Here is a 26,822-nt window from a genome sequence, read left to right on the forward strand (position 1 = left end):
CTGCAATACTTGCTCTTGTTGTGCCCATGTCTTATGTAAAGCACTTTGAGTTACCCTGTGTATGAACTATGCTATGTAAACAAAATCCTCTTGCCTTGCCTACAGTAATACTGCTGTTGAGGTGTCGACAGCTCTGTGAGGCTGTACTTTGGCACAGCGGGCTTTGAACTAAATGTTAATGCCAGTATGACATTCCATTTAAAAAAAATGGTAAAGCCGCACACATGTATTTCTGATGCATATATTTCACTTCACATATACAGGTGGATATTTCGCGAAATTGCCTTCTTTAGGATGAATAAGAATTCTCATCCTAAGGAAGGCAGTTAGCTGAAATGTTGATCTTTATACAGTGACATAAAGGCATCAGAGTTATGAGTCTGTGGCTTTATCATTCTGTTTGATTTTATGCCAGCCTGTGAGCCAGCACCTCAGGAGAACAAGTTTATCCACTGATAGTTGAGACATTTCATTCAGAACCAGAAGTGGTCCTAAAATACTACTGCTACTTGTAGTAGTAGTAGTAGTACTACAGTACTACTACTACTACTTCTACTACTACTAATAATAATAATGATAAACTTCATTTATAGAGCACTTTTCATATAAGGGATGTAGCGCAAAGTGCTTCACTATAAAAATGCAATACAAAAGCAAAGAGAAAACACGATTAGACGATCAAAGGACACTCAGTGATAAACAAAGTATAAAAATACAGGTTAAAGAAAAGTACAGAGACAAGTAAGAATGGTAAAAATGCAAGAATATATATTTATAATATTAATAATACAAAGTAACAAAAAATTATATGCTAGATTAAATAAATAGGATTTCAGCTGTTGTTTAAAAATTGTCACCAAGCCCGCATCTCTCATAGCTTTTGGTAGGGTATTCCATAATTTTGGAGTATAGTTAACAAAACCTGTGCTGCCTGTTTTCTTGTGTGTATAACTGTATTTAAAAACCCAGCAGCTGAAGATCTTAGAGCTCGTAAGGGATTGTAGAACGAGAGAGTCTACAATGTAGGCTGTTCTCAAACATGTAAAAGAACCTTAAAATTTATTCTGAAAGACCCTGGGAACCACTGTAGTGTAGCTAAAACCAGGGTAATATGCTCTCTGTTTCTTGTTTTAGTTGAAAGTGTAGCCGCACAATTCTGGATAGGTTGAAGTTTTTCAAATGACTGATGTGGAAGGCCAGTAAAAAGAGCATTGCAGTAATCTAATCCGTTTGAAATAAAAGCATGAATACGTTTTTCAGCATCTTTATAAGATAGGAAAGGCCTTGACCTTGATGATGTTAAGTGATAAAAAGCTGTTTTGGTCACCTTTTTTGTGTGCGAAATAAAATTTAAGCGGAAATCAAGAATGATGCCTAGGCATTCGGATTTAATCTCGAAATCCAGATGCACAAGCTTGCAAGAGAGCAGATCTCTTTTATTGTTTTTTTCTCTTTTATTGGTCTTTCAATTTTTAACTGCTGCCATTACAGTCATAATAATAATAAACTTTATATATAGCATTTTTCTTAACAGTGTTACAAAAGCTTTTACAAAGAGAAAAGTTTTAAGAGGAGACTTAAAAGAAGCTAGACTTACTGTGTGTGAGTTCCATAGCCAGTGAGTTCACCTTGGAGTAACCAGCAGGGCTCCATTCAAGATCTTAACGGCTGAGAGGACACAAACCAGGTCAATAAAAGAAGTATTTCGGAGCAAGGCCATTTAAAGCCATCAAGTGAGCACATACATTTTCAGTCAGTTCAGGAGGCAAGCACAGGGGTGATGTGATCAAACCTCTTTGTCCCTGTAATGAACCAGGCAGCAGTGTTTTGTATACCCAGTCACCCTAGTCAGGGGATCATGGTAGTCAGAGGGATACATTGTCTAGGAATGATGAATGTATATACAAAATGCTGTACCAATCAAGCCAGGACTTGCTGAGATAGTTCGCAGGATAGGTGAAAACTTTGGCTTGCAGTGGCTGTAAATAAAATCTCAAGGTATCACTAAAGTCAACAGGCTTCATTCTCTGGGGACCAGGAATGTCTGTACCAAATTTCATGGCGATCAATCCAACAAGAGAATTTCACTCTGGACCCAAGTACTTGACCCGTCCAATGGACTTTGTTATTGCCTGAGCACTGCTGCTGCTGTGACTAAAAAGAACAACCAAGACTGACTTACATGGTTCAAATAAAAATGATATATGCCAACTGATAATATGTACATTATGGTGATCATTGATCTCTTTTTTCACTTCCTTCCAACCAGCCAACTGCATCCAGAGGATGAGACGAACACCACCACTGGATGAGCTTCAGCCACCTCCTTATCAGGATGAGAATGGCTCTCCAAGGATGTCCTGTACGCTGTCTGACCTGGGAGATGCCAAGTGTGATCTGTCCCATACCAGTGGCAGTCCCCACCTATCCTTTGGCAAATGCCCCAGTGAGTACAGCGACGGCCATGAGACGGAGAGTTACCTCAACAAGGGCTATGAGGAAGATGTACCCAGTGACAGTACAGCTGTCCTCAGCCCAGAGGTAAATGCCAGAGATGCAAGATTTGACTGGAGATGTATACTGAGCTTTATATTGAACACTGAACTTGTCATTGGTTTCTTTAGGACATGTCAGCCCGTGGATCAGCAGCTCAGCTTCCTAAAGGTTATGAGCCGGATCCAGTTGCAAAATATGGCACCCTGGATGTGGTGTTTGATTACGACTCAGAAGACCAGCAACTGGCAGTCACCATCATGGCAGTATCGGATCTCCCCACCCTAAAGCGCACCGGCAACATCTCCTGGCAGGTCCACCTGGTGCTGCTGCCCACCAAGAAGCAGAGGGCCAAGACAGGAATCCAGAGAGGCCCGTGTCCAATCTTCACCGAGACTTTCCGCTTTAGCCATGTGGAGTCGGAGATGATCAGCAATTACGCCATCCGATTCCGCCTTTATAGTATGCGCCGTATGAAGAAGGAGAAGGTGCTCGGGGAAAAGGTGTTCTACCTCACCAAGCTCAACCTTCAGGGCAAAATGTCTGTGCCGGTCATATTAGATCCATGCTGTGCTCTCCCGGTAAGTAGGATCAAAGCAGGTGTTGGCATTCAAGCGCTCTCTCAGCACCTCACTAATTACCCCTCCACGTTGATCCCTCTTTCATGTGTTTGGATAGCATTTTCAGACTGAGGTTATGCTTTCCAGAGAGAGAATATAAAGATCTAACCAGCAGCATCTGTTTGCCTTGTTGGTTTAATGTGTCTCAGGGATAGATTGTGGTGTGACATTTCCTCCATTTCACATGAGGGAATGAAACAACAAACAGTTTAGTTGTGGTGGTTTGTTTTCCTTTAGCTAGAATTTCATCAATTTAAATACATTTCATATTACAAAGAGGAAAGAGAACCTAAAAATAGCAGCTAAGGCAATTATCAAACCACAAGGGTCAATTAACATATTCTACAAGGAAGTTGTCATATAATACTTTACTTGCCTTTTATTGTTTCTCACAACTTTGTTTTTATGCCTCCATGCCGGAGACAGCAGTGGAGGAAGGTATTATGTTTTGGGGTGGTCCATCTGTCTGCCTGTTCGTTTATCCCATTCTCGTGAATACAATAACTCAAGAACACCTTAAGGGAATTTGGCACAAAACGTCCACTTGGACTCAAAAATAAACTGATTCGATTTTGGTGGTCAAAGTTCAAGGTCACTGTGACCTCACATCTGTCCCATTCTTGCTATGGTGATATCTCAGAGCACCTTGAGGGAGTTTCTGTAAATTTGGCACAAATGTTCACTTGAACTCAAAAATAAACTTTTTAGATTTTGGTGCTCTACAGTCAAGGTCACTTTGACCTACTTTTCCATCCCATTCTCGTTGATGTACTTTAAGAACACCTTGAGAGAATTTCCTTAAATTTGGTACAAATGTCCACTTGGACTCAAGGATAAAGTGATTAGCTTTTGGTGCTCAAAGGTCAAGGTCACTGTGATTTCACATCCGCCCCATTCTCTTAAATGTAATATCTAGAAACACCATGAGTGAATTTCTTGAAATTTGGCACAAACGTCCATTTGGACTAAACGATAAACCGATTAGATTTTGGTGGTCAAAAGGTCAAGGTCACTGTGACCTCACAAAACATGTTTTTAGCCACAACTCAAAAACGCATATGCTGATTATGACAAAATTTCACACAAATGTCTAATAGAACATCATGACTAAGTGATGACTTTTTTTATATCCAAAAGGTCAAAGGTCACCTTCACTGTGACATCATAATATTCTGCAAAAACATTTTTCTGGTCATTGTTCAACGCCATAACTCAGAAACAGAAGGGGAGACATCGGTCAGATACTGAATTGATGACACTAATCTTGGGTGTCCACCTTCAAACTATGCCGATTGTGTTGAAGATGTGTGTTAAGAATCCACATTTTAGAATTTGTAGCTTCTTTGCAACAACATCCATATTTGAAGCATTTTCTTTTGTCATGGCTACATACGAGTCTGGACAGACATGGTTGTAAACATGAGGCAGTCATTCTAGTTTTTAGTGCTATGGCAAAAGAGCAACATATGGTGTTGAAAAATAAGTAAATATTGACAGGGAAAGGCATCTTTTTGGACACTTACTCAGGTGCAGGGCTCAGTCAACAGTCAATTGCCAGAGTCATCAGAATTATAAAGCATTTGTACACTGGGTGTTTTGAATGCTATGATAGTGTTTGGTACTAATAAACATTCTTGATATTGCACTGCATGGAGGAACATTGACTGTGGTTTTTGTTATATATACTGTATACCAGTGAAGATTTTTCTGAATGTCTGCAAATGTTTTCAGGGTGGTGAATCCCAGGTCAGCCTCTCAGATATGACATGCAGTGAAAGCGCCTCATCATTCCAGTCAGTCAGTCAGACTTCCACACCAGAGATCCTTGTGGGCCTGGTGTACAACGCCACAACAGGACGTCTCTCAGTGGAAATCATCAAAGGCATCCATTTTAAAAACCTGGCTGCCAACAAGCCACCCAGTAAGTACTCTAAAACGTTTTTTTGAGTCATTGCCAAAGGAGCAGTGAAGAGTGTAAACAATTTTTCAACCTGTTGCAGATGAGAAAAGGACAGGTTGAGCATGTGCATAGGGATTTATGTTTAGGCAACCTTACACAATGTGATAAGACCACTCTGATCTGCTTCTACAGCAAATGTCACAACCAGTGATATTGTTTTTCAACACATAACTTTAATTAAAATTAGTAGTTTTTACAGATTAGCAATCCATGCAACTTGTTTTTTGTTTCAGCCGTTTCAGTCTTCTTGTATATTGTCAGTATACAACTCATTCATTCCTCTTAGATTAGTATGAATTTTAAATGGCACTTGAACACTTCCATTAAAAACAAGGAGTCTGAATTATTCTTGGAAAAAAATCTTGTCAAAACTGATGTAAAAGACGTTTGTTAAATATTTGAAATGAATACTATTTGCTTTAATTTATGCGACTCAGCCAGAGAGAAACTATGCACAGCTTTAAACTTCTCCAAATGAGAGACAGTCCCATCTATCTCAGCTGCACTACCTGCTTTTCAGTTTTCCTCTGGTTTGTTCCCTGGTTTCCCTCATTTACTGGTCAGTTTTCAGGGTCTGAGCAGCAAGTTCAAACAAAAACTGCCTGTTGTTGAACTTTGTGCAATGTTGTTGGCCTTCTGACCCTGTTTCTCTTCCTTGCATCTTCTGTTATGTCTGCACCTGAAATTCTCTCACCCTACTATCTTTTTGACATCTTGGTCCGTTGTTTTTTCTTACTGCTGTCCAACCCTTGTTGTCAGATGGGCTGTTCTGTTGTCTAAAACACTTGATAGGTGGACAGGTTTATATTATCAGAGGTGAGTCGCTGTCCCTGCCGCAAAGTGAGATGTGATTGCTGTTGAACTCTGGACCTTTTTTAATACCATCTTCATGGATGCAGTCAATCAAACACAAAGCATTTTCCATTGGTGTATGTATGCTCACAAAAAAGACTTATTTCTCTGAAACTCTTGTCACAAATTTGTTAAGATCTGTTTCAGTGAGCACTTCTCCTTTTCCAAGATAATCCATCCACCTGACAGGTGTGGCATATCAACATGCTGAATAAACAGCATCATTTCTACACGGGTGTGCACTGGGATGGTCACAATAAAAGGCCACTTTAAAATGTGCAGTGTGATCACGCAAAAATATGTCACATGGGTTGTGGCATATTTTTGAGAGAGCATGTTATTGCTTTGGTCCACCAGAGCTGTTACCTGTGAACTGGATGTTCATTTCACTACCATAAGCCAATGTTGTTTCCATGGATTTGGCAGTACATGACACCAGCTCAGGACCTCCTCATCAGTGTTAATTTTGACAGCTATTTCAGATTTAGTCGTAGTCTTCTTTTTTAAAATATTTTTTTAGGGCATTTTGCCTTTAATGGATAGGACAGACAAGTTTGAGGGGGGAGAGAAAGGGGGGGTGACATGCAGCAAAGAGCCACAGGCTGGACTCGAACCTGGGCCGCTGCAGCAACAGCCTTGTACATGGGGTGCCTGCTCTACCCACCAAGCCACCAACACCCTGATTTAGTTGTAGTCTTGAGACAAAAATGCTTATTAGTTTTAGTCACAATTTAGTCATTTTTATCCTTCATAATTTTAGTCTAGTTTTAGTTGACGAAAATTCAAAACCTCTTAGTCAATATTTAGTCATTATGTTTCTATGTTTTTTATCTTTAAACTAATCCAGTCAGGGTAATTCATGTATCAGAAAGTAGAATCAAGGTGACAGGTTATATAAAAATTTCATTTTGACAATTTTTTTCTACAACTTCTACAACTGTAATTTCTCCAGCAGTGTTTGACGGGTTAAAGGGTGATTTACGAGCACACACTTTCTGATCATCATTTGAAAAGTTCAACATCTCTCTATTTATGCTCTCAAAAATTTTGACACCACAAATAACTAATCTGGAAGACGCAGGCTAACGCTCAAATGCATGAAAAGCGGTAGATACCCTTACACGGAGGCGCACAAACAATCTCCTTCCCTAGATGAAAGAGTCTCTCGTTCATTCTGCTGATATTACTCCTTACCGGGCCGACAGTGGCTACTCTGTTCTCCTCAATCTGTCCCTGGGCCATATTTTTCTGTCCCTCCTCCTCTGAATCATCTCCACCAGCAGCCACCTCTTCTCCTGAACTACTCTCTTGCAGGTCCACATTAGTGTATGGTGCGACGGGATGTACTGCACTCAGTGCGGACGGCCCTGCTGCACCATGATCTTATAAGCAAACATGTCAGATATTTTCGCGCATTTTGCTGCATCTGCCTGGAGATTCTTACGCCTTTTCTCCTGTAGCTTCTCCGCACCTTCCTTGCGCTTTGGTGGTTTATCCATCAGTGTACGTTAGTAGGCTACGCACTCAACCACTATGGACAAGGCCAACAGCCAGCTACTCAAACTCAGGAGAACTCAGAAAATGATTCGGGAGGGGGCGGGCCGAGCAGGAAGGGCTCAGAGATTTCATTGGGCCAGCCCAATAACTCATTAGCAATCCATGCAGCCCAATGTCAGTACAGAAAAATAACCAATGGGCTGTTTTCCTTGCTTTAAAGGCCCAGTGTGTAAAATGGGTTGAAAACAGTGACATCAGTGGTTAAATTCTAGATTGCAGGGCTCACTCGCTCACCCCTCCCGTCGGGTAAATGACGGTGGCCTCGTAGGGGCAAAAAGCCTTGCGTACGACTTTTTCAGGAGTAGGTCTATCTAGCGACAAGGTGAATGTTTATTTAGAAATCTAAACCATGTTACAATATTGTAATGAATCCCTCACGAGCAGGAGACCAGAGGAGCGTTCGGGAAGAAGGCCCGTTTATTTCAGCACTCCAGAAACTCCGGTAACACTCCACTCCGTCCCAAACTCTGACTCTTCTAGCATAACAGACACACTTCATAACTTTACACACATAATCGTTTACCATGCAGAGTGGGGACTCCCCTCCCCCCTCTGCTCCACCAATCTCCAGCCCACACACTGACTGACAGTGTAGCCGGTAAACAGTGCTCAGCTGTTTATTTAGCCTAGCAATATCTCCGGACTATAGCAGCTGCAATGGACGACTTTGAATGCGATTTTGAAGAGTTTCTTGTAGCGGACACAGATCCAGAGCCATACCTGTTTGAGCCGGAGCATACAGACGAGGAACTCCATGTGTTTGATGCTGAGTGGGTGAGAAGAGAGGCTGAATGCACAGAATGGGATTCGGTGCTACTGTTACCATCGTTGGGGAGATATATCATCAGGAGGAAAAGCGCCGCAGAGAGTGCATCACAAGGAGTGAAGTTGCGTCTTCTTTTCCTCGCAGATGACGGTTCGGGTTCATTCTCTCCTGTTGCGTGGTAAGTGTGGTCCATTCGCAAACTTTATAACTAAAAAAACTTTTCAATACTCTCTATCGACGAACTACTAACACTCTCTGCTGTTTCCTCCTCCTTCTTCCTTCCTTCCGCTTCCTTCGTTGGTTCATTTATACACGCGAAACACGTTCTCTGGCTGGCTGGATTGTCCACTCGGTCTGCCGTACATACATGGTGGCGCAAGATGGCGACCTCTCTAAAGCAAGGCCCTTTATATATATATATATGTAAAAGCATAATTATAAGGCTACGAAAACCAAACAAATTTTATTTTATAGCGATCATACACTTGTATAAACATATTAATGGGTAGAATATTCAGATTCAGATTCAGATTGACAATAAACCATGCCAAATATTACACACTGGCCCTTTAAAGGCCGGCGCGGCTGTTAAAAAATATCTACATAATTAGATTTAGTAAATTCTGATTGTGCCGGCCCAAAATATGCCAATGGCCCACCGGGCATTGCCCAGTGTGCCCCATGCCCAATCCAGCCCTGTACACGATTGTCTGAGAGCAACAACCCTAACAGCTGATGCAATAATTGGTTTGATCAATCAAAGAAATTCTCCACCAACCATCAGGGACTGTCTCAAGGAAGCTCATCCACATGCTCGCCAACTGCTCATTGTTGATGGCGTTTGCTGCTTTGGAGAAGTGTTCTCTTTACGGATGAGTCCCATTTTACACTCTACCGGCCAGATCGCAGACAGCTTGTATAGTGTTGTGTGGGCAAGCAGTTTGCCGGTGTTGTGAACAGAGTGCTCCATGGTGGCGCTGGAGTTAAAGTATGGGCTGGCATAAGCTACGGACAACAGGGGTGTATTTTATTGATGGCAATTTGAATGCACAGAGATACCATGACGAGATCCTGAGACCCATCGTCATGCCATTCATCTGCTGCCATGACGTCATGTTTCAGCATGATGAAGCAAAGCCCCGTGTTGTAAGGATCTGTATATAATTCCTGGAAGCTGAAAACATCCCAGTTCTTGTATGGCCTGCATACTCACCAGACGTGTCACCCATTGAGCATGTTGGTGATGCTCTGGATCGCTGTGTATGACAGTGTGTTCCAGTTCCTGCCAATATCCAGCAACTTCACACAGCCATTGAGGAGGAGTGGGCCAACAGGCCACGGGCCATAATCAACAACCTGATCAACTCAAACTCTCGCATATTTGTCCTTCTATTGTGACCATCCCAGTGTACACCTGTGTCCTAATGATGCTGTTTAATCATATCTTGATATGCCACATCTGTCAGGTGGATAGATCATCTAAGCAAAGGTGCAAGTGCTCACAAACATGGATTTTAACAAATTTGTGCAAAAAATGTTAGAGAAATATTGTTTTTGAGTTCATAAAAAAGTCTTAGATTTCTTTCACAAGTGTTGTGTATTTTTGTTCAGTGTAAGTATAAAAAACAGACGAATGTGACAATCAAGAAATATACAAGCACATGAGTCAAAACGAAAAGTGTGTGACTGTACTGCACTTTCTTCTCAAACTTGGATTTGTTTAGTGTACTCAGAGCATCAGTTTGACACTTTGGGAAATGAGCACATTCACTTTCATTCTGAGAGTTAGATGAGAAGATCAATACCACTTTCATAAATCTACAGTAAATATGAAGCTAAAGCCAGCAGCCGGTTAGCTTAGCATAAAGACGGAACAAAATCCCTCCACTCCATCTCCACCGGTTGCCTGGCTGTTACTGTGCCTGTGAGAGATATAGTTTGTGCGCTTTGATGGCAGACAGTTGATTACTGACAGAGTTAGGTTAGCTGTTTCCTATCTTTATGCTTAGCTAAGCTAACAGTCTCCTGGTGGTAACTTTAGGGACGGTTCTTTATTTATCAAAAGAGGGGGATGGCTGGAATTTGACTTGTTTCCATTTAGTTATTTAATTTTGACCCTTCCCAAAGCTAGGGAAATTTTGTCTTGAGCCTCCCTGAGTGACTTGCGGAAAACACATGACTCCCTCCACCATTAATTTGTTATTAGATTTTACAAACTTACCTTTTGATGTTTGAAAGTTGCAAGTTAAAATTTAAAGACGAAATCCTGAAGTTGAAAAAAGCGGTTCTTCGGTTTTTCACTGTTGTCATGCATGCTGGTTTGTGAGGTGGAACGTACCTTCCATGTTTTCTCTAAAACTCAGTGGTAAAATAAATGCAAAATACAACCTGTTAAATTTGTATGCCCCTCCCCTTAGCTGAAATAAAAAAGTCCCTCCCCAGTGCTTAGAAAATTATTTTACATTATTATTTATTATTATTTACAAATCATTTTTTTCTGTCAACCTTCTCATCTAACGCTTGGCAAAAAGCAAATAAGCTTGTTCCCCACAAGTAAAGTCTGCTGCAAAAAAAACATTACTTTAAAATTAAAAAGCAATAGGAAAAAAGCAATTACTTTATGTTTACATTGTCATTGCTATTTCTTCACATGAACTTTAAAATTTAAACATGTATCCATGAAGATGGTTGCTGTTCCCTTCATTTTGGAGTGTATAGTCTTGTTGTGCATGCAGCCCTACAACCACTCTTCCCCACCTGTGTCGTGTCACTCTTGTGTTGGTGCCTGTGATGCCTGCAGGTCTTTCATGTTTTCACTCAGAAGTAACACTTTTCATGCTAACTCAATCCAGTTTGCTTGGTGGCTGATGGCCAGCTTGAAGGAAATGCTGTGCGTCATCCACTGCTGACTTTATTTAAACAGAACACCACGGCATGCTTTAGGTGTCATTTTTACATTTCCAGTTGTGCTTACAGCATATAAAACAGAAAGAGGACTTCTGTGACAGAGTAGAGCATAAATATTCATCTGAAAGACACACTGAACTGCCCTCCCATTAATTGCTTTGCTCCTTGTATTCATGAATGTCTGTAACTAATAACTAGCTGCCACATTTTGATATTGTTTGTGCTTTCCTGAATAGCATATCCACATACTGTATACAAATTGCATTCAGAAAATAGTCACATCTGGTAACACTGAAAAAAAAATCTTTGTGCAAAATCCTTATGAAGGCCTTGATTGACTTTGTACGTCTCACAAAGTGGAAAGAGCGCCGGTGAAAGATGCAGAGCAATTTCAGAGCTCCTTTTCTATCATTTCAAAACAGTACCGAGCCGACAAGTCAAGTTAATCATCAGTCGCAGCCCCTCTCATTCAGCAACAATACCAAAGAGCCATGCATCACTGCTGCTGACCACTTAAGACATCCACAGCTCTACAGAGCCCATTCAGCAGCAGTCAAAAAAGAAATCAAGGCTATTTTTTTCACTGTGCTTTTATGTCAAAGAGAGCAACTGAATGTGTGATTCAAGGCGGTGAGCTAGGCGTTGGAAGGCAGCTGGCACTCGAGAGCATGAAAGCCTCGGCAATTCATTCCTTATACTCCCTCTTAGACAGGAACATAATACACAGCATTATTATGGAGTATGGTTGTAGACGAGGGGCGAAACACTCTCAAAGACCCATTGTGATTGCTAGTCTTGCCTCGTTTACTTTCCGCTGGATTTGTGGCTTCAGTTTATATCATGATTTCGGGCATGGAAATGAGGAGTGAAAAAGGAAGCCGTAAATGCTGAATCACTTGATAATGCCAGTGTTTTTCCTTTTCTCCTCTTTGCGGCTAAATGAATGAGTTTTATTGGGAATGAAATTTTAGAATATGCGCTGATTTACAATAAAACAGAAGGGAATCAGCTGGGGAAAGATTATCAGTAACATAATCGCTCTGTACTAGATGTACAGTACATTCTTGAATACTGCTAATGAAACATGTCCAAAGATTATGATCTCTGTTTGATTATAAGGATCTTGGGCTCTTGGGCTTAATTTCTTTTTTCATGCCATGTCTGCAAAGTTAATACCACTTTCGTGACCTATCAACATTATACACCAGTCATATGTTTTTTGAACATTCTCATTAGTTAGCAGCCAACCCTCTCACCAGAATACATTTGGCATTGTCTGTTTATGCAAACCAAGGGCATGTTACATTTGTACAATAATATGTAAAGGATAGGTTTAAATTTTATGTTTCTTTATGTTTCAACAACACCGTAGTTGTTGAATCTAGGGTGTGGTTAGATTTAGGCACAAAACCAACTTGGTTAGGAAAAGATCATGTTTCGTTGCACTATCCTGGCAGGAAATGCAGCGATGTCTTGATAAAAAGCAACTTTTCGTGCCACTATCTCAACCGGAAATGCAATGATGACTTCATAAAAAAAAAAAAAAGGTCTCTGTAAAAAATAACTTTTTCAGGCACCGTCTCATCGAAAAAATGCAGTAATGTCTCAAACAACAGCTTTCAGTGGCACTAAAAACACTTTTTGTGGCACTATCCTGACAGGAAATTAAACCATGTATTGGTAAAAACTAACCGCTTTCTGTGACACTATCCCAGCTGGAAATGTGGTCATGTCTTGGTAGAAAACACCCTCTTTTTGTGCCACTTTCTTGAGTGAAAATGCCATGATGATGTTAAAAAAAGAAAAAAGTTTTTAATGGCACTATCCTGGCTGGAAATGCAGCAATGTTTTGGTAAAAACTGCTTTTTCAGGCACTATCCCTTCAAAAAATGCGGCAATGTTGCTGTAAAAGACAACCAGTTTTTGTTACACTATCAAGGCTGGAAACACAGCATTGTCTGGGTAAACAACAGCTTTTCATGGTACTATCCTGAAGACAATACAGCGATGTCTCTATAAAAAACAACCAGTTTTTGTGGCACTACCCCTGATGGAAACACAGTGACAGGTCACTAAAAAACATCCACGTCATGGCTAAAAATCCGCTGGAAACACAACGATGTCTCAATAAAAAAACAACTGGTGTTGTTGTTTGTTGGTCTCATACAGTGGTCTGCTGCTTGACAGGTGTCTCGCCTAGGTCCACCTCCAGATGACAAAGTCAGCTTATGTATTAAATCACTTTATAAATGTTGATACATGTAAAACATACACATGTAATTTATTTTTGCAGAAATGTACAATGGCAACATTTTCTTTTGGTGACTGGGCTGCTGCAGCAGACATGCAACCTGTTTTGGGCAGAGCACATTTTGGGTTGCGGTACTTGACTCTAAAAGTCTGTGCACGTTATGTCATGACACTGACATTATGTCAAAGTCAGAGAAAATGATAGCAGCTCCTGGAGGGCTTTGCTGATGAGGAACATTAATTTTAGCTACATCATCTGTTTTCAAAGAGGCTCTTCAGCCTCTAAGCACAGGCAGACCTATTACCAACTTTTTCTAGTCCATTTTTATCTTCAACATTATCCTCTACTTCAGGTTAGACATACTGTAGTTGCATAGCAACAAGACAGAAGTAACGCTCCTTGCGTTCTCGCTCTGTTATCAGGAACATTCACAGCTGCGCTTTGTGTTTGATCAAGAGAAAACCGCATCCTATGTGGTCATGATCTTATACATCAACTGCAGTGACATTATTACAGGAACAAATGCTTTGTGGGGAAAATGGGTCAGACTTTGCTGCAGAGGAGACACAGCTGCAGCAGGTAGTAATGCTTTCATTCAAAGAGAATACACAGGAGAAACACAAGGATTTTGCACAAATGATCCAGTACTGAAGCCACATCTCATGCCACACATTTCTAAATATTTCTAAAGGTTTTCATCATTTCCCCTCTAATTATCCACTCCACCTGTTTCTTGCTCAGATACATATGTTAAGCTGACCTTACTGAACTCCATGGGCCACGAGATGTCCAAGTGTAAGACATCCATCTGCCGAGGTCAGCCCAACCCAACCTACAAAGAGACGTTTGTCTTCCAGGTAGCTCTTTTCCAGCTATCGGACGTCACGCTTATCCTCTCCGTCTACAACAAGCGCAGCATGAAGCGTAAGGAGATGATTGGCTGGATCTCGCTTGGCCTCAACAGCTCTGGAGAGGAGGAGCTCACCCACTGGACTCAGATGAAAGAGTCTAAAGGACAGCAGGTTTGCCGCTGGCACAGTTTGCTGGAGTCCTAACAGTGAGAGAACAGGAAGTGAAGAGAGTGCGTGGGATAACTGCACAGAGCGGTTGTCATCCCAGATGGGTGAGAAACGGATAGGTTCAGCTGGGATAGAGGAATGTGACAGACGTCCAGGGAACCAGGGTCAGTGAAGATGAAGGAAAATACAACTTGGCACAGCGTAAGCATTTCCATGGCACTGTTTGTAAAATCACTGACAGCCATTGATTAGTTGTATGGCTAGTAATGTGATGTCATTTTATAATAGATTGCCTTGTAATGACCTTGAAGTTTCTGTAGATGGCACTCTGTTTTTGTCTGTTGAACTGGTTGAGTTGGAACCCAATCCAAGAAACAGGTTCTGGATAACGCTGTTGAGTTAATTATTGTCTGATAATTTTGTGTATCCACACCTCCAGCTCAAACAACTGACATCAGGATGATTTCATGATCTCATTTTAATCATATGAGAAGGTTTACAACATGAAACATGGCCCTTCTTTTGTTTCCCTGCCTGTATACAACATGCTTATGTCATGAATTTAAGGGATGACCAAGGAAACAGTTTCTAATTTAGAAGCCAGAGCATGGACATGCATGGCCACTTTTACAGTCAGTAGTAGTTAGGTATTTGTTGTTTGGTCATGGGCTTTGCACCACCAATGTTAAATGCCTTAAGACATATTTCCTCAGTCAGTTTCTTCCCAGGAAATTCTTACTACCAAGTGGTCCCACATGAACACAAAATACTTCACTGAAGTTAGAACAGTTTTATTAATTTCACAATAGATTTCTGTATTAGTGTTCTTGCTACTTGTTTTTCCTCACTGGTTTGTGGTAGGTGTGGCAAGGGATGGGGATTGATATGATTTTATTGATACTAGTGCCATTATGGGTTCATCTTATGGGTTCGATTCTTTGTCAATTCCCTTATTAATCCCTGATCAATTGTCTTTGTGAAAAAAGTAGGCCTACACCCTCTCTTTGCTTATTTTCCCTCCCTGTTAGCTGGTGGGTGAGTCAAGCTGGCTGTAGCCTGAGAGCTAACTCTAGCAGCAGTCTGACTGTCATCTTTTAAAAAGGATGAAATGAGAGAATATTTGAACAGCATTGTTTTTTATGTATCAGGGTTTTCTTAGTCAAGAAAAAAAATGCTCAGCCTGCCTGTGTGGTGCTAATGTTATTATAACAGGATATTTACCATCAGTAACAGACATGCTGCTCTGTTGGGAAGCAGTGGCAGTCAAGAGTAAAGTGTCAGTTACATGGCATTTCTGGAATTTAAGCCCAAGTTGCGTCAAAAAATGTTTAAAAATATTGCTGGTGTTTCCACCTTTACTTGAAATGATCATTTAACAGACATTACAAGCAGCACAGGTATCACCTTTCTTCGTGAAACAAAGCCATGCTTTGGACCAATTCTTCCTCTCTGACATGTCTCCTTCTTGTTTTCAGCAGGGTATAGATGAGTGAGATTGGTGTCAGTGCAACAGAATGAATGGGCAACTGTCAGAAAAAAATGACGACAACAATAAAAGGAATTGATAAGCTCATATGGGTCGGACAATTTGGAACAGTTGTCAATTCCCATCCCTTGGCGTGGCTTAGTGGGAAGAAAGTAATGCCTAGTATTACCATGCACCAGTCAGAGTTAGTCAGGCAACATTTGAAACAAAATCCTATGAAGGCTGTGGAATTGTTTGCTTGTGTTACCTTAAACTTCCGCACCCTCCGTTCTTGAGAGGCTAACTCTTAATAAATATTAACTAAAACTTATTTATTTTTCTAGACTTCAACTTTGATTTTTGCTTAATGAATAGTAAATGTTGGAGAGAAGTACTTTGATACCAAGTTTTCAACGGCTTGAAGCAATTTTCATGGTATAAGAATCCACGTTTCCCCCAGCTAGCTAGCTAATTGTATCAACTCCCTTGTTTTGCCAGCTAGGCAGCACCAGTGCCATGCTCTGTCTAAGAGAAAACAACACTAATTGCTTACTTTCTACTGAGCTCTAGAATTTGGATTTCTCTAGATGTTTGTTGTTTAAGCTAGAGGTGTGGCTAAATGAAGCTAACATCACTGCTCATGCTAGCTACCTTGTTCATCATGTATTTATCACAATCATGTCTTTGTTTTTTTGCTAGAAATGTAAAACGCACTACTTATTCCATCCAGGGAAGGGACATGACAGCTCCCCAAAAGTGAAGCCAAAACATCTCGATATCCCTCTTATGGCTGGCTGTAGTATATGTCATAAACCCTGGAAAGAAAATCAAAGTATGGGTCACTTTTTTTCCCCCCAAAAAATAAAATGTTTTCTGTCATTTTAGCTAGTTCTTATCACGCTGATGTATCTTCAAGTGTTCATTTTCTGATAAGTTTAGTTATAACCGTCAAGTGTAAAAATAATGAACGTAGCTACCAGTGTTGGGTAAGGGTTACTTTAAAAATAATCAAAGTACGTTACTGCGTTACTTTTTAAAAAAGTAACCAGTTACTTTACTGCGTTACTCCCTGAGTAAAGTAACTCAGTTACCTTAAAAGTACTTCCAATGTTACCCCCTGAGAAAAGTAACTCAAGCACTTTTAAAGTACTTTTGAGTATTCTACATTTCCTATTGGGCAATGGACCACAGGGCGCTAAGCCTACATTTTTTTGTCTCCAAAATTAAAGTTATGGACCACTTGCCCTTCACTGAGATCCAATTCTCCCATCACAGCCGTCACTTTGACCAGTAGAAACACACAACGATCCGCTGCCGTAGACAACTGTATGACAACAACACCTCAGCGTTTTTAATATTTCCTCTAGGGATGTTACCACACAGAGTAAAAGGGGGAAATGATGGTGTGAAACAGCAGAGGCACTTTGTCAACCCGCTGAGTTAACGTTACTGTCATTAGCATCAAGCTAGCAAACAATGGTACATCCTCACGGTCGGACATAAAGTAATAACATTAACAAATAGCGGCGGGGCTTTTACTCACCACAACTGCAGAGGCTCCCAGCTTCATTTGAAACAGACTACATTATAGATGGTCCGTTATTTATTAATCCCTCTGTGTGTTTATATATTTACTTTTTATCCGCTCCGTTGTCTTTATAAAGTTAACATATCATACCGTCATTTCAAACTCAACACTTGTTTCAAATTAAAAGCCCCTTATAACCTCGGCTGAGAGAATCCCTCCATTTTCTAAATAGACTTTTATTTTGAAATATTTGTCAGAACTTCCTGTGGAAGATACAGTAGCTTGATCGTTTACATATGGCGCTTCAAATGTAGCTCCTGCCATCTGCTGATGCTTTTAGGCGACTACAACAACATGTCAGCTGGCACATGAACAGACACAGTGACTCAAATAATAGTGAAAGTAATAAAAATAGGACAAGAATAACCCGATGACATCACACACGCCTTGAAAGACAACCGGGGATAATTGGTAAGTACCATCGTGTAGCGGCATAATGCAAGTCCTGAGTCTGAAATATGTCTGTCAGCGAGTCCTACTCCACCTATTTAGACTCCACCGTAGACAGCATTTCTCCGACCACGTAGCGAGCCACAAGCTCCGTGGCTTCTTTCAGACTGATAGGTTTAACGTTATCTCCGTTATTAGAACCAAACGACAGCCGTTGCTGTTTCGGAGCTGAAGGACCAGCGTTCTAAAAGTAACGGAGGTAACTGATATCTTGTTTGAAAATGTACTTAAGTATTTGATTACTCAAACAGCAAATTAACGCGTTAGGTTACTCGTTACTGCAAAAAGTAATCAAAGTTACTTTGTAACACGTTATACCCAACTCTGGTAGCTACCATGACATCACCCATAGGTTTCTCGAGTTCAGCATCTCAGCTGTTGCCATCTCGGTTTGTTAGAGCCAGAGGTGACCATGTTTGGGAGAGAGGCTGGAGCTGTGGTAGCCTGGAAATCCAGACCCAAATCTAGAAAGATTTAGGGTCTGGCTATGAGTAATGCAAATGGCCCAACTCGAGGGGCAGCACCAAGCATGCATTTGAAAATATCACTGCACGCAATTGGCTAACACTACGGCCAATCAGAACAATACACGGGGTGACATACGTATACGCTTAGCTACCAGCGGAGCTAACTGGTTGATTAGACTCTTGCCGTATCCGGTCGGCAAAACAGCAAAAACGTCCTTCTTGCAAAGGAAAGACTCGAGCGCCGTCTTCTGTTCCTCTTTTAGAGAAAAAGCCAAGTCTAACTCGTTCATTGTAGCGGCCAAAGCCGTTTCAAACAACTGGTGTTCATCCGTAGCCATCTTGCAATGTTTACTGACTGATTCTGGACTTCGTTGTCACAGCGCTATCATCATCTGTTTAGCTCACCTCTGGCCCGCCTATATCAGATACAGCGATGTGACTGGTGCAGCTCGGCTCCAACGCCATGGGTAATGAGCATCATTACTGATTGCCAGAGTGACTCGCTGAGCAAATTCAAATTGTGCTCTCGCGAGAACTCTGGATTACCAGGGTAGAGCTGTGGTGGAGCGAGGGGTGGATCTGACTAAGACGAATGGCACTGTTGGCAGAAAGCCTGGAACTCAAAGCAGCCCGCCCTTTATTTTGCATAACTTGAAGACTTAATAAAATGTGAACAAGTTATATAAAAATTCATCCTCTGTACAATTGTCATGAGCGGGAAATTAGCATGAGACCAAAACCATTTTTTTGTACCAGGTTGTAAACATGTTTATTACTGCTGTTAAGTTTTGTATTTTAATATGGGGGTCTATGGGGATTGACTTGCTTCTGGAGCCAGCCTCAAATGGCCATTAGAGGGACTGCAGGTTTCAGTACTTCCTCATAGGCTTCATTTTTTTGTCCTAAAAGTAACCATTTGGTTTTCACTCGTTATTTGATGCCATAAAAAGGGGGTTTGACATCATGATGGACAGCCGTATGTGCCAATCGGAGTGCCTGCGATCATTGGTGCTGCTCACAATTGGTCACATGGTGGGAATTTGATAATGTTTAGATCGCTACAGGGCAGACTCTGGTTCTAAATGATGTCACCAGGGCAAGATGGCAGCAGCCGTATCTGGGATATTTTGGCTTCATTTTTGTACAATGAGAGGAAGTGGAGATGCACTGCCCATCTTTATATACAGTTATTTGGTAAGATGGTAATGAGACAAGTTTCATAAATTGATTATGGACACGATTAAGGTTAAATCACCATGTTGTCACTGTTGCTAATTATTACATGCTGAAGCTTAATCGTCATATCCCAGTGTGTCGACTGCACATTCTTTGCAATTATCTGTAGCATTCAAACATGTGAAGGCCTCTCTGGAAATGGAGGCATGCTGAGAGATATGTTGAAAGACAAGGAAGTGGTGGCCATTTTTGATCGGCTTACAGAGGGCTCATGGAGAATTGATTTGGATACTTGAGCTGAATTACTATACTTAAGTGAATCCCTCTCAGTCGACACTGCCGAGGCAAAACATCTCGCCTTTGTCTGAACCTCAACCTAAGTTTTTTTTTTTTTTTTTAAAAAAATCAACTAAACAATTCTAGGTATTTTTGTCAGGCAAATAAAATTCATGACATATAACCTGACATCACCGACAGTGGAAGTGTCACGGTTGATGTTGAGATGAAGTTTAGTAGAGATCTCTCAGAACAAATAAGCATTTCACAGTTAGATATTTTTAAGAACACACTGACAGGCTGAGATGTGTTATATATAGAAATGTGTAGTAGTTACTGTGGTGGTGGTGTGATCTTGAGTTTCCATCCACTATTCAAAAGTCACACAGAGTGTCAAAAGCATAATTAAAAGACTCTTTCTTTTCTATCTCTTGAGTAAAAATAACTTGGTCACACATCACAGCAGTGAAGTTACAGGTGAGAAGAAAACGTACCTGTTACTCTCTTTTACCTGCTCTGGTGCTAATAAGCGCTGTGGCTGCACACACAGAATCCCTTGCCTTATATGGTTTAGTCAGTTCATAAATATCTGGAAGTGGACCCAGTACAAAAAAACAGACACATACACGCCCTCAGAGCACACAGACCTACATCCATAATTACAGAAAGCACACACAGCAGCACTCAGCCTCACTGGAGGGAATTCAAACTTGTTTTCACAGGAGCCACAGTGTGCATTGACAAACTCGCAGAATGTCTACAGGCGAACGGGTTGTATTTTTAGCCGTGGCCACTTTCTCACTTCATTTCATTTACAGACAACAGAAAATACATATACTCTTTACTGTGCCTGTGATTGTGGTGAAAGCTAGCTTTGTGCAGTGTTTACCAAGTGGATGTGTGTGTGGCTGTGTGTGTGTGTGTGTGTGTTGACTGGAAAGGTACAGTAAAGGGGGCGTGGGGGGCTGTGATATAGGTCGTTGTTGCATTTTCTCGTGACAATTTCTGAATCGAATTACCGGTATTTAGAACAAAGTTACCCACTTCTTGATTGTCGGCCATATACTTTGTATACAGTAAATGTTTTCTTATATATTTTTGTATTAATAATGGGGAAGAAATTATTTCAAGACAGTTCAATAGTGAATCGCATATTAACCCACTCTGTGAGCAATACTATTCTGGATTGCTATTGTTTATTCTGTTACTTTTATTTTATGTTTTAGAGGAGTTATGTCTTGTAGCTCTGGTCCTCTTTACATTCGCTTCTCTAACACCAGAAAGGGAATGTGTCGGAGACCAGCAGAGCTCGTCTCGAAACAATCTGTCAAGACTTTTCGGCTTTGATGCTTTTTAACAGTGTGAAACAGAAGCACAGCCTTTACAGCACAACAGTGAAACACCATGTAAAAGATGGCTCGGCATTAGCTCCCTTGTACATGTAGAGATGTACATCATCAAAGTATAATCCAATTGCAAAGTTTATTTTCTAAGCAGCCTGGATCATTTGATTTGAATTTAGTAAATAAATTCTTATGTCTCGCCATTCAACTAAAAGGGGGTGATGTTGTTGATCCTTCACACTGTCAGTGGGTGTCTGATGACAGCCATGCATGCTCCACAGTCAGACTATATCTTCAGTGAAGAAGTTGTTTTTTGTGCAGTCTGAACTTTGAAATTGCAGTTGAAAGAATTAACGACTGAATAAAATGTAACACACACACTTTTCCTTAGAGCGCCACATGTCCTATTATTAGTACGACTGATGTGCCACTTATTTTTTTGAATGTTAAAACCAGGTCTCACTACCAAGCTACGAAAGCAAAAAAAGGCCAAACAGATTTGACTTTAACAAGCAATACCTAGATGTGAATACTTAATTTGAATACCACTTATTTCACAGCTTAGAAGCAGTAACATGGTTTAAATTCCCCTCTAAAAAACAATAAGCAAGCAGTGTCAGAAACTTAATTTGCAAAAACTATATACAGGCCATTTTAAGATGTAAAATTTCAAGTTGAAAAAAAAAATCAGGTTGCTAAAAATTGGACTGGGAAATGCAGACACAAAAATTCAAGAAACAAAATAACTATAACCTGATCAGATGTCTGTCTGGAAACCCCAAACATTTGAATTTTCTATTTGAATTTGTGAACCTAAAGAGAGAGAGAGAAAAAATGCTATCAATGCAATGCTATTAATTGAGTGGTATTCAAAAGTCCAGTGTGCAGGGTTTTGGGGGATATACTGGCAGAAATGGAACATAGCCTAATATAAAGTATATTTTCCTAAGTGAATAACCACCTAAAAACTAGAAAAGCACTCGGAGAGCGCAGACCTCCGCCAAGCAGCTCAGATTTCCCGCCATTTTATTATTTTATACACTTTGCTTCAACCGATCACAACCAAAATTTTATCATCTGTTCCTTGTCCCATTATCAACCTTTCCTGGTTTGATAATCATCAAAATCCGTTCAGAACTTTTTGAGTTATTTTGCAAACAAACAGACAAACAGTCCAACGCCGGCTCAAACATAACCTCCTTGGCGGAGGTAATAATAATAATAATTGTTTGTTTTTGTTACCTTAGAATGAGCCATTTATACCTACATAGGGAGCGGGTCCTTGTCTCTGGAGATTGCCATGTTGCAACGCCATGTTTCAGTAGCCCAGCATGGACTAATTAAACACTGGCTTTTGATAGAGCCAGTCGTGTTTTGCATTTTCACGTTGGCCACTGTAGTTAGCAGCCCCATCATGGCGAACAGCATCGGTTAAACACAGTTTTTATAACATGAAACTGCTTTATTCAATATTTTACCAGTTTAAAATGACCGTTTCCATTTGTTTTGAAGAGAAAGAGATAATTTGGCTTGTAGTAAGCATTAGGGAAACACTTAGTTGTAATGTAAAACTGCTTTAATCAGTGTTTTTACCGGTTAAAAACAATTGGCCCGTTCGTTTGGGAGAGGAGGAGACCTCTGTGGATAATTCTGCTCATGGTAAAAACCTTCTGAACGTCTGGATCAGAAAAAAGGTGTGCGCACATGAGCAGGCACTGGCCAAACAACGTAGGAGAAACACTTTGTCAGTGTTTTTACTCCCGATAATAAACCTTCTCAACAATGAACACTGAAGGAATTCTAACCAACTGGTTGACAATTAGCAATCCTCACCACTAGATGCCACTAAATCTTCCTAAATCATACACACTGGACCTTTAAATTTAAACTTCAAGCATTTGGCAGTGGTTATTTTTCACAATGAGGTTCTCAGTTGCATTTAAATTCAGACTAATTTGGTCTTCCTTTGCTTCTGTACAAAACAAAACAAAGGCTGGACGGAACAATCTTCTATTTCTTTGTTCTGCTAATCTTTCACAAGATGTGTTCCACTAACAAGGTTTTTGAACAACATGTTTATGCTTTGCACTCTTTTTTCATTTTCTTGATACGTTTTGAAAAGTATGCTCATTTTGACTGCTGGTTTTAGTTGGTAATTTTCTTTTTCTTTTCATTTGGAAACTACCCATGCCACAGATGGCATTGGTGCCTTACTGTTTTTCACTGAGAAACTTTGTGTCACAGTGTCTTAATGTATCTGTAAATGTACTTTTCTCCTGTACTTTAGGCTGGGTTTGATTTGTAAAATGTCTTACAAATTGATTTATGATAGAGAGAATTTATATGTGATGATCTTATTGTTTAAAAAAGACCAAAAAGAAAAAAAACACACTTGTGTGCGAGCAGTTTTTTTCCCACCATATCTCATCATTTCTGTGTGTGTGTGTGTTGACATACTGACATTTACCCTAAAGCAACTACACCAGTGTTGATATGAGCAAACATCCACTTAGTGACTATACACAGTGTTGAACACTTTCACACTTTCACACCCCTACACATCGTAAGATTTCAAGCTTTTGGTAAATTCTGAGTTGGATATGCAGCTCTGCCCGAATACAGTTATTGAAGTCTCCAAAATGTTGACATTGCCACAGAACAACCAACAGGTGGAGCAAGTATTGCATTTTACTGCTTATTTGGCATTGTTTGGCAAATTTAACCTTCAACAATATAAACTTTTCATTTGTCTTCAGCTCATAGGGGAGTGGTTGAATTTTACGGCGGTTGCTCACTTAAAAACAATATTTTTGTCCTACAGGTTGAAGTGGCTTTGCAACTGGTGGAAGTAAAACAATATTCAAGGTCAACAGATATTTTTTAAAGGACATGTTTTGCTGAATTGTAAGTGTCAAAGACAGCATGGCACTTTCATGTTATCAGGTGGATATTCATTCAATCCATTATAGTTTTCTTATTTAAGTCCGAACTGGGTTTTGTTGATTGTTTTCTTGAAACAAGAAAATCTAAATCAAAAGGGAGCACTTACGAGAAGTGTGTCCTCTTGGTTGATCATTCTGTGAGCTACATTTGATCACACAGACAGATAATAGCTTTCATGCCAAAGGTTTTTGTTCCACTCTGCAGAGACTTTGCAGAAAATAACTAAATTGACGCCCCTGCTTGCTTTTTTTTTGTGATCTTGGCACAAACCTGAATGTTTCAGTGGAGAGAAAACAAGATCAGAGCTGTAGGTTTTTACAATTAACTGTGTTCTCAAGCACATTCTACAGCTGAACACAGAACAAAGCGCTCAGGGGGGAGAAATGCTGGAAAATAAGATTCAGTGGCTGCTGCTGAATCAAAGGGGAAATGCATGACAGATGAGAGGGGCTTGCTCCCTCCCCTCTCTTTGTCGGTCACATCCCTGCAGAGCAGATCTCCAACACACAACCCATCTAAAAAAAGTGTTAGATTGCCTTCAAGTGCTGTCGGAAATAGGACAACTACGAATTCAGTGTACAGACCCAAACAAATCGGTATGAATGTAATATTTAGGATACTAAAGGAAAAATAACCACAAAATTAAATACAAATGTTGAGAAGCAAGTGCATGGTAGAGATGGTGATACATGCTAGCTTAGAAATTTTAAGTGGGCCGGCAAACATACAAAAAAAAATCAGTTGTGGGCAGCAACTATTTTGATAATCGATTTATGTTTGATAAATTTTTCAAGCTTAAGTCCAAACATTTGATGGTTCCAGGGTGTTAAATATGAGTATTTTCTGCTTTTCTTGGTCTTAGTCTTCTTAAAGTGTATTTTGGGTTTTATACTGAAGGTTGGACAAAAGGTTGGTGGGGCCTTTTGTATGTCTGTGTCCAGGGGCCCATTCTGTCATCCATCAATGGTTGAAGCCCTTGAGTTTGACTGATTCTGATGGTGATCAATTTAACTTGTTTCGGACATTTTTTCAATCCAAAATGGCAAAAATATTCAAGTTTGTGAAGATTTACTGCTTATCCTGGTAGTAAATTCATAGTAAATGAAATGAAATAATCGTTAGTTGCATCCCAAACCAAAATCATCTGGAGGAGCATCAGTTCAAAAGCTGCTAAAATAAGGTGAATACTGGTAAAGTGGGACGATGGGTAAAGTGGGACAGTTAAGCTTAATCATTTTTATCTTTATATGTATGTACCTCCATTACCCATTACTAAAATTCAATACTGAGCTCATCATAAGCAAGTATGTCTTAAAAAATATAGGCTCTATGGCTATGACATCACTTCAGGGGGCGTGGCACACCATATTCAACAACCTTGCAGTGAACCACGATGGAAGGTAAAATGAGATGGCATTCTGAGGTGAATAAGGTTAAGTTTATAAAAACAATTATTATGAATAGTTTGTATGTGTTATATATTTTATTATGGGATGTAATAGTGAATCAGAATTTTAAAAAATGAGCCACCATTTTAGACCTGCGCATGTGCAAGTTTCAGAGCCACCATTTTAGACGTGTGCATGCGTGAGCTTGTGAGGGCAGGGGATCTGTCAATCACTATTTTGATGTGGCCCGTTCAGTCAAAAATGTATGAGTCTTTAAATCAGCCAATCACTTCACAGTAGTGGAAGTATAGTCAACATTTCAACTTGCTAGCTATGCTAGCGCTAGCTAAAATGGTAACAGTTGCTATATTCTGTAAAGATTCACGATAAAGGAGTTGCTGACAGTGTTAGCTAGCAAGCTAGTGTGCTAGGCAGTAGAAAAGCTATTGGGAATGCAAAGCTAACGTTATTTTTACAACAGCACTCTAAAATATATATTTACCAATCTCTGTCCATAGAACAGAGAAGGATCTGGTACTCGCGCATTTGCAAGTCTAAAATGGTGACTCTGAAACTTGCACATACACACGTCTAAAACGTTGACTCTCCGGCTCTGCAGGGGGATGTTTCTCAGGTAAATAGCCTAAATAAAGACAGGGAGGCATTGACTTGCATTGGCTATATTGACCTGTAGACAGACTAGCTACAAAAAGCAGACATTAAATTTAGCCTGCGTCAATTAATAATAAGAGATGTCCAAAAAGGATCCTCTTTTTTATAATGAAATTTATATGAAAGAAAGAAAAACAAAATTTTGTAGGCATGCGAAGGAGGGAGAGAGGGATGGAACGTGAATCTACTGTACCTGCACCCCTCCTTTTTTAAAAAGTGGTTTATTGTTGTTGATTTGATTAAGGTTGTGTTTTTCATTCATTAGATCTACACTTAAATAACAGTAGAAATGTGTATCCCTCTATAGCTCCTGCAAAAATATGGTTTGGGGTCAGTGTGTGTTTGAGGAACATCCATCCTGTCTTAAATGTTTCTTTGTTTTTTCTTCTGTTTAGTAGGCCTATAGTAGAGCACTTAAGCTTTTAAGAATAGTATCATATGAAGGGCTACGACATATCGATTATAATCACAAATTAAGCAGAAGGTACATTTTTCTAAAAGTGTCCGACCGTATCAGTATTGACCTACAGTAAGTCACTGTTCACTTACAACTGGAGAAGCAAGAGAGTGGGGAAAATTCCGAGCGGTACCTGAACTCCTCGGCAGTAGTTCACTGGAGAGGATGGAGC

General features: G+C 40.2%; 1 protein-coding gene across 1 annotated transcript in view; it reads left to right on the top strand.

Moving 5' to 3' along the window:
• syt14a (synaptotagmin XIVa) overlaps positions 1-21,783 on the top strand; it is a 53,537-nt gene extending 31,754 nt beyond the window's left edge. Inside the window, exons 4-8 of the mRNA XM_033642078.2 lie at positions 2,270-2,541; positions 2,625-3,074; positions 4,845-5,034; positions 5,833-5,889; positions 14,148-21,783. Coding sequence (XP_033497969.2) covers positions 2,270-2,541; positions 2,625-3,074; positions 4,845-5,034; positions 5,833-5,889; positions 14,148-14,461 — 1,283 coding nt within the window. The 3' untranslated portion in view covers positions 14,462-21,783. The remainder of the gene's footprint in view (positions 1-2,269; positions 2,542-2,624; positions 3,075-4,844; positions 5,035-5,832; positions 5,890-14,147) is intronic.
• The last annotated feature ends 5,039 nt before the right edge of the window (positions 21,784-26,822 follow it).

This window comes from Epinephelus lanceolatus, chromosome 15 (genome assembly GCF_041903045.1).
Source record: "Epinephelus lanceolatus isolate andai-2023 chromosome 15, ASM4190304v1, whole genome shotgun sequence".
In the NCBI taxonomy this organism is placed as follows: Eukaryota; Metazoa; Chordata; class Actinopteri; order Perciformes; family Serranidae; genus Epinephelus; species Epinephelus lanceolatus.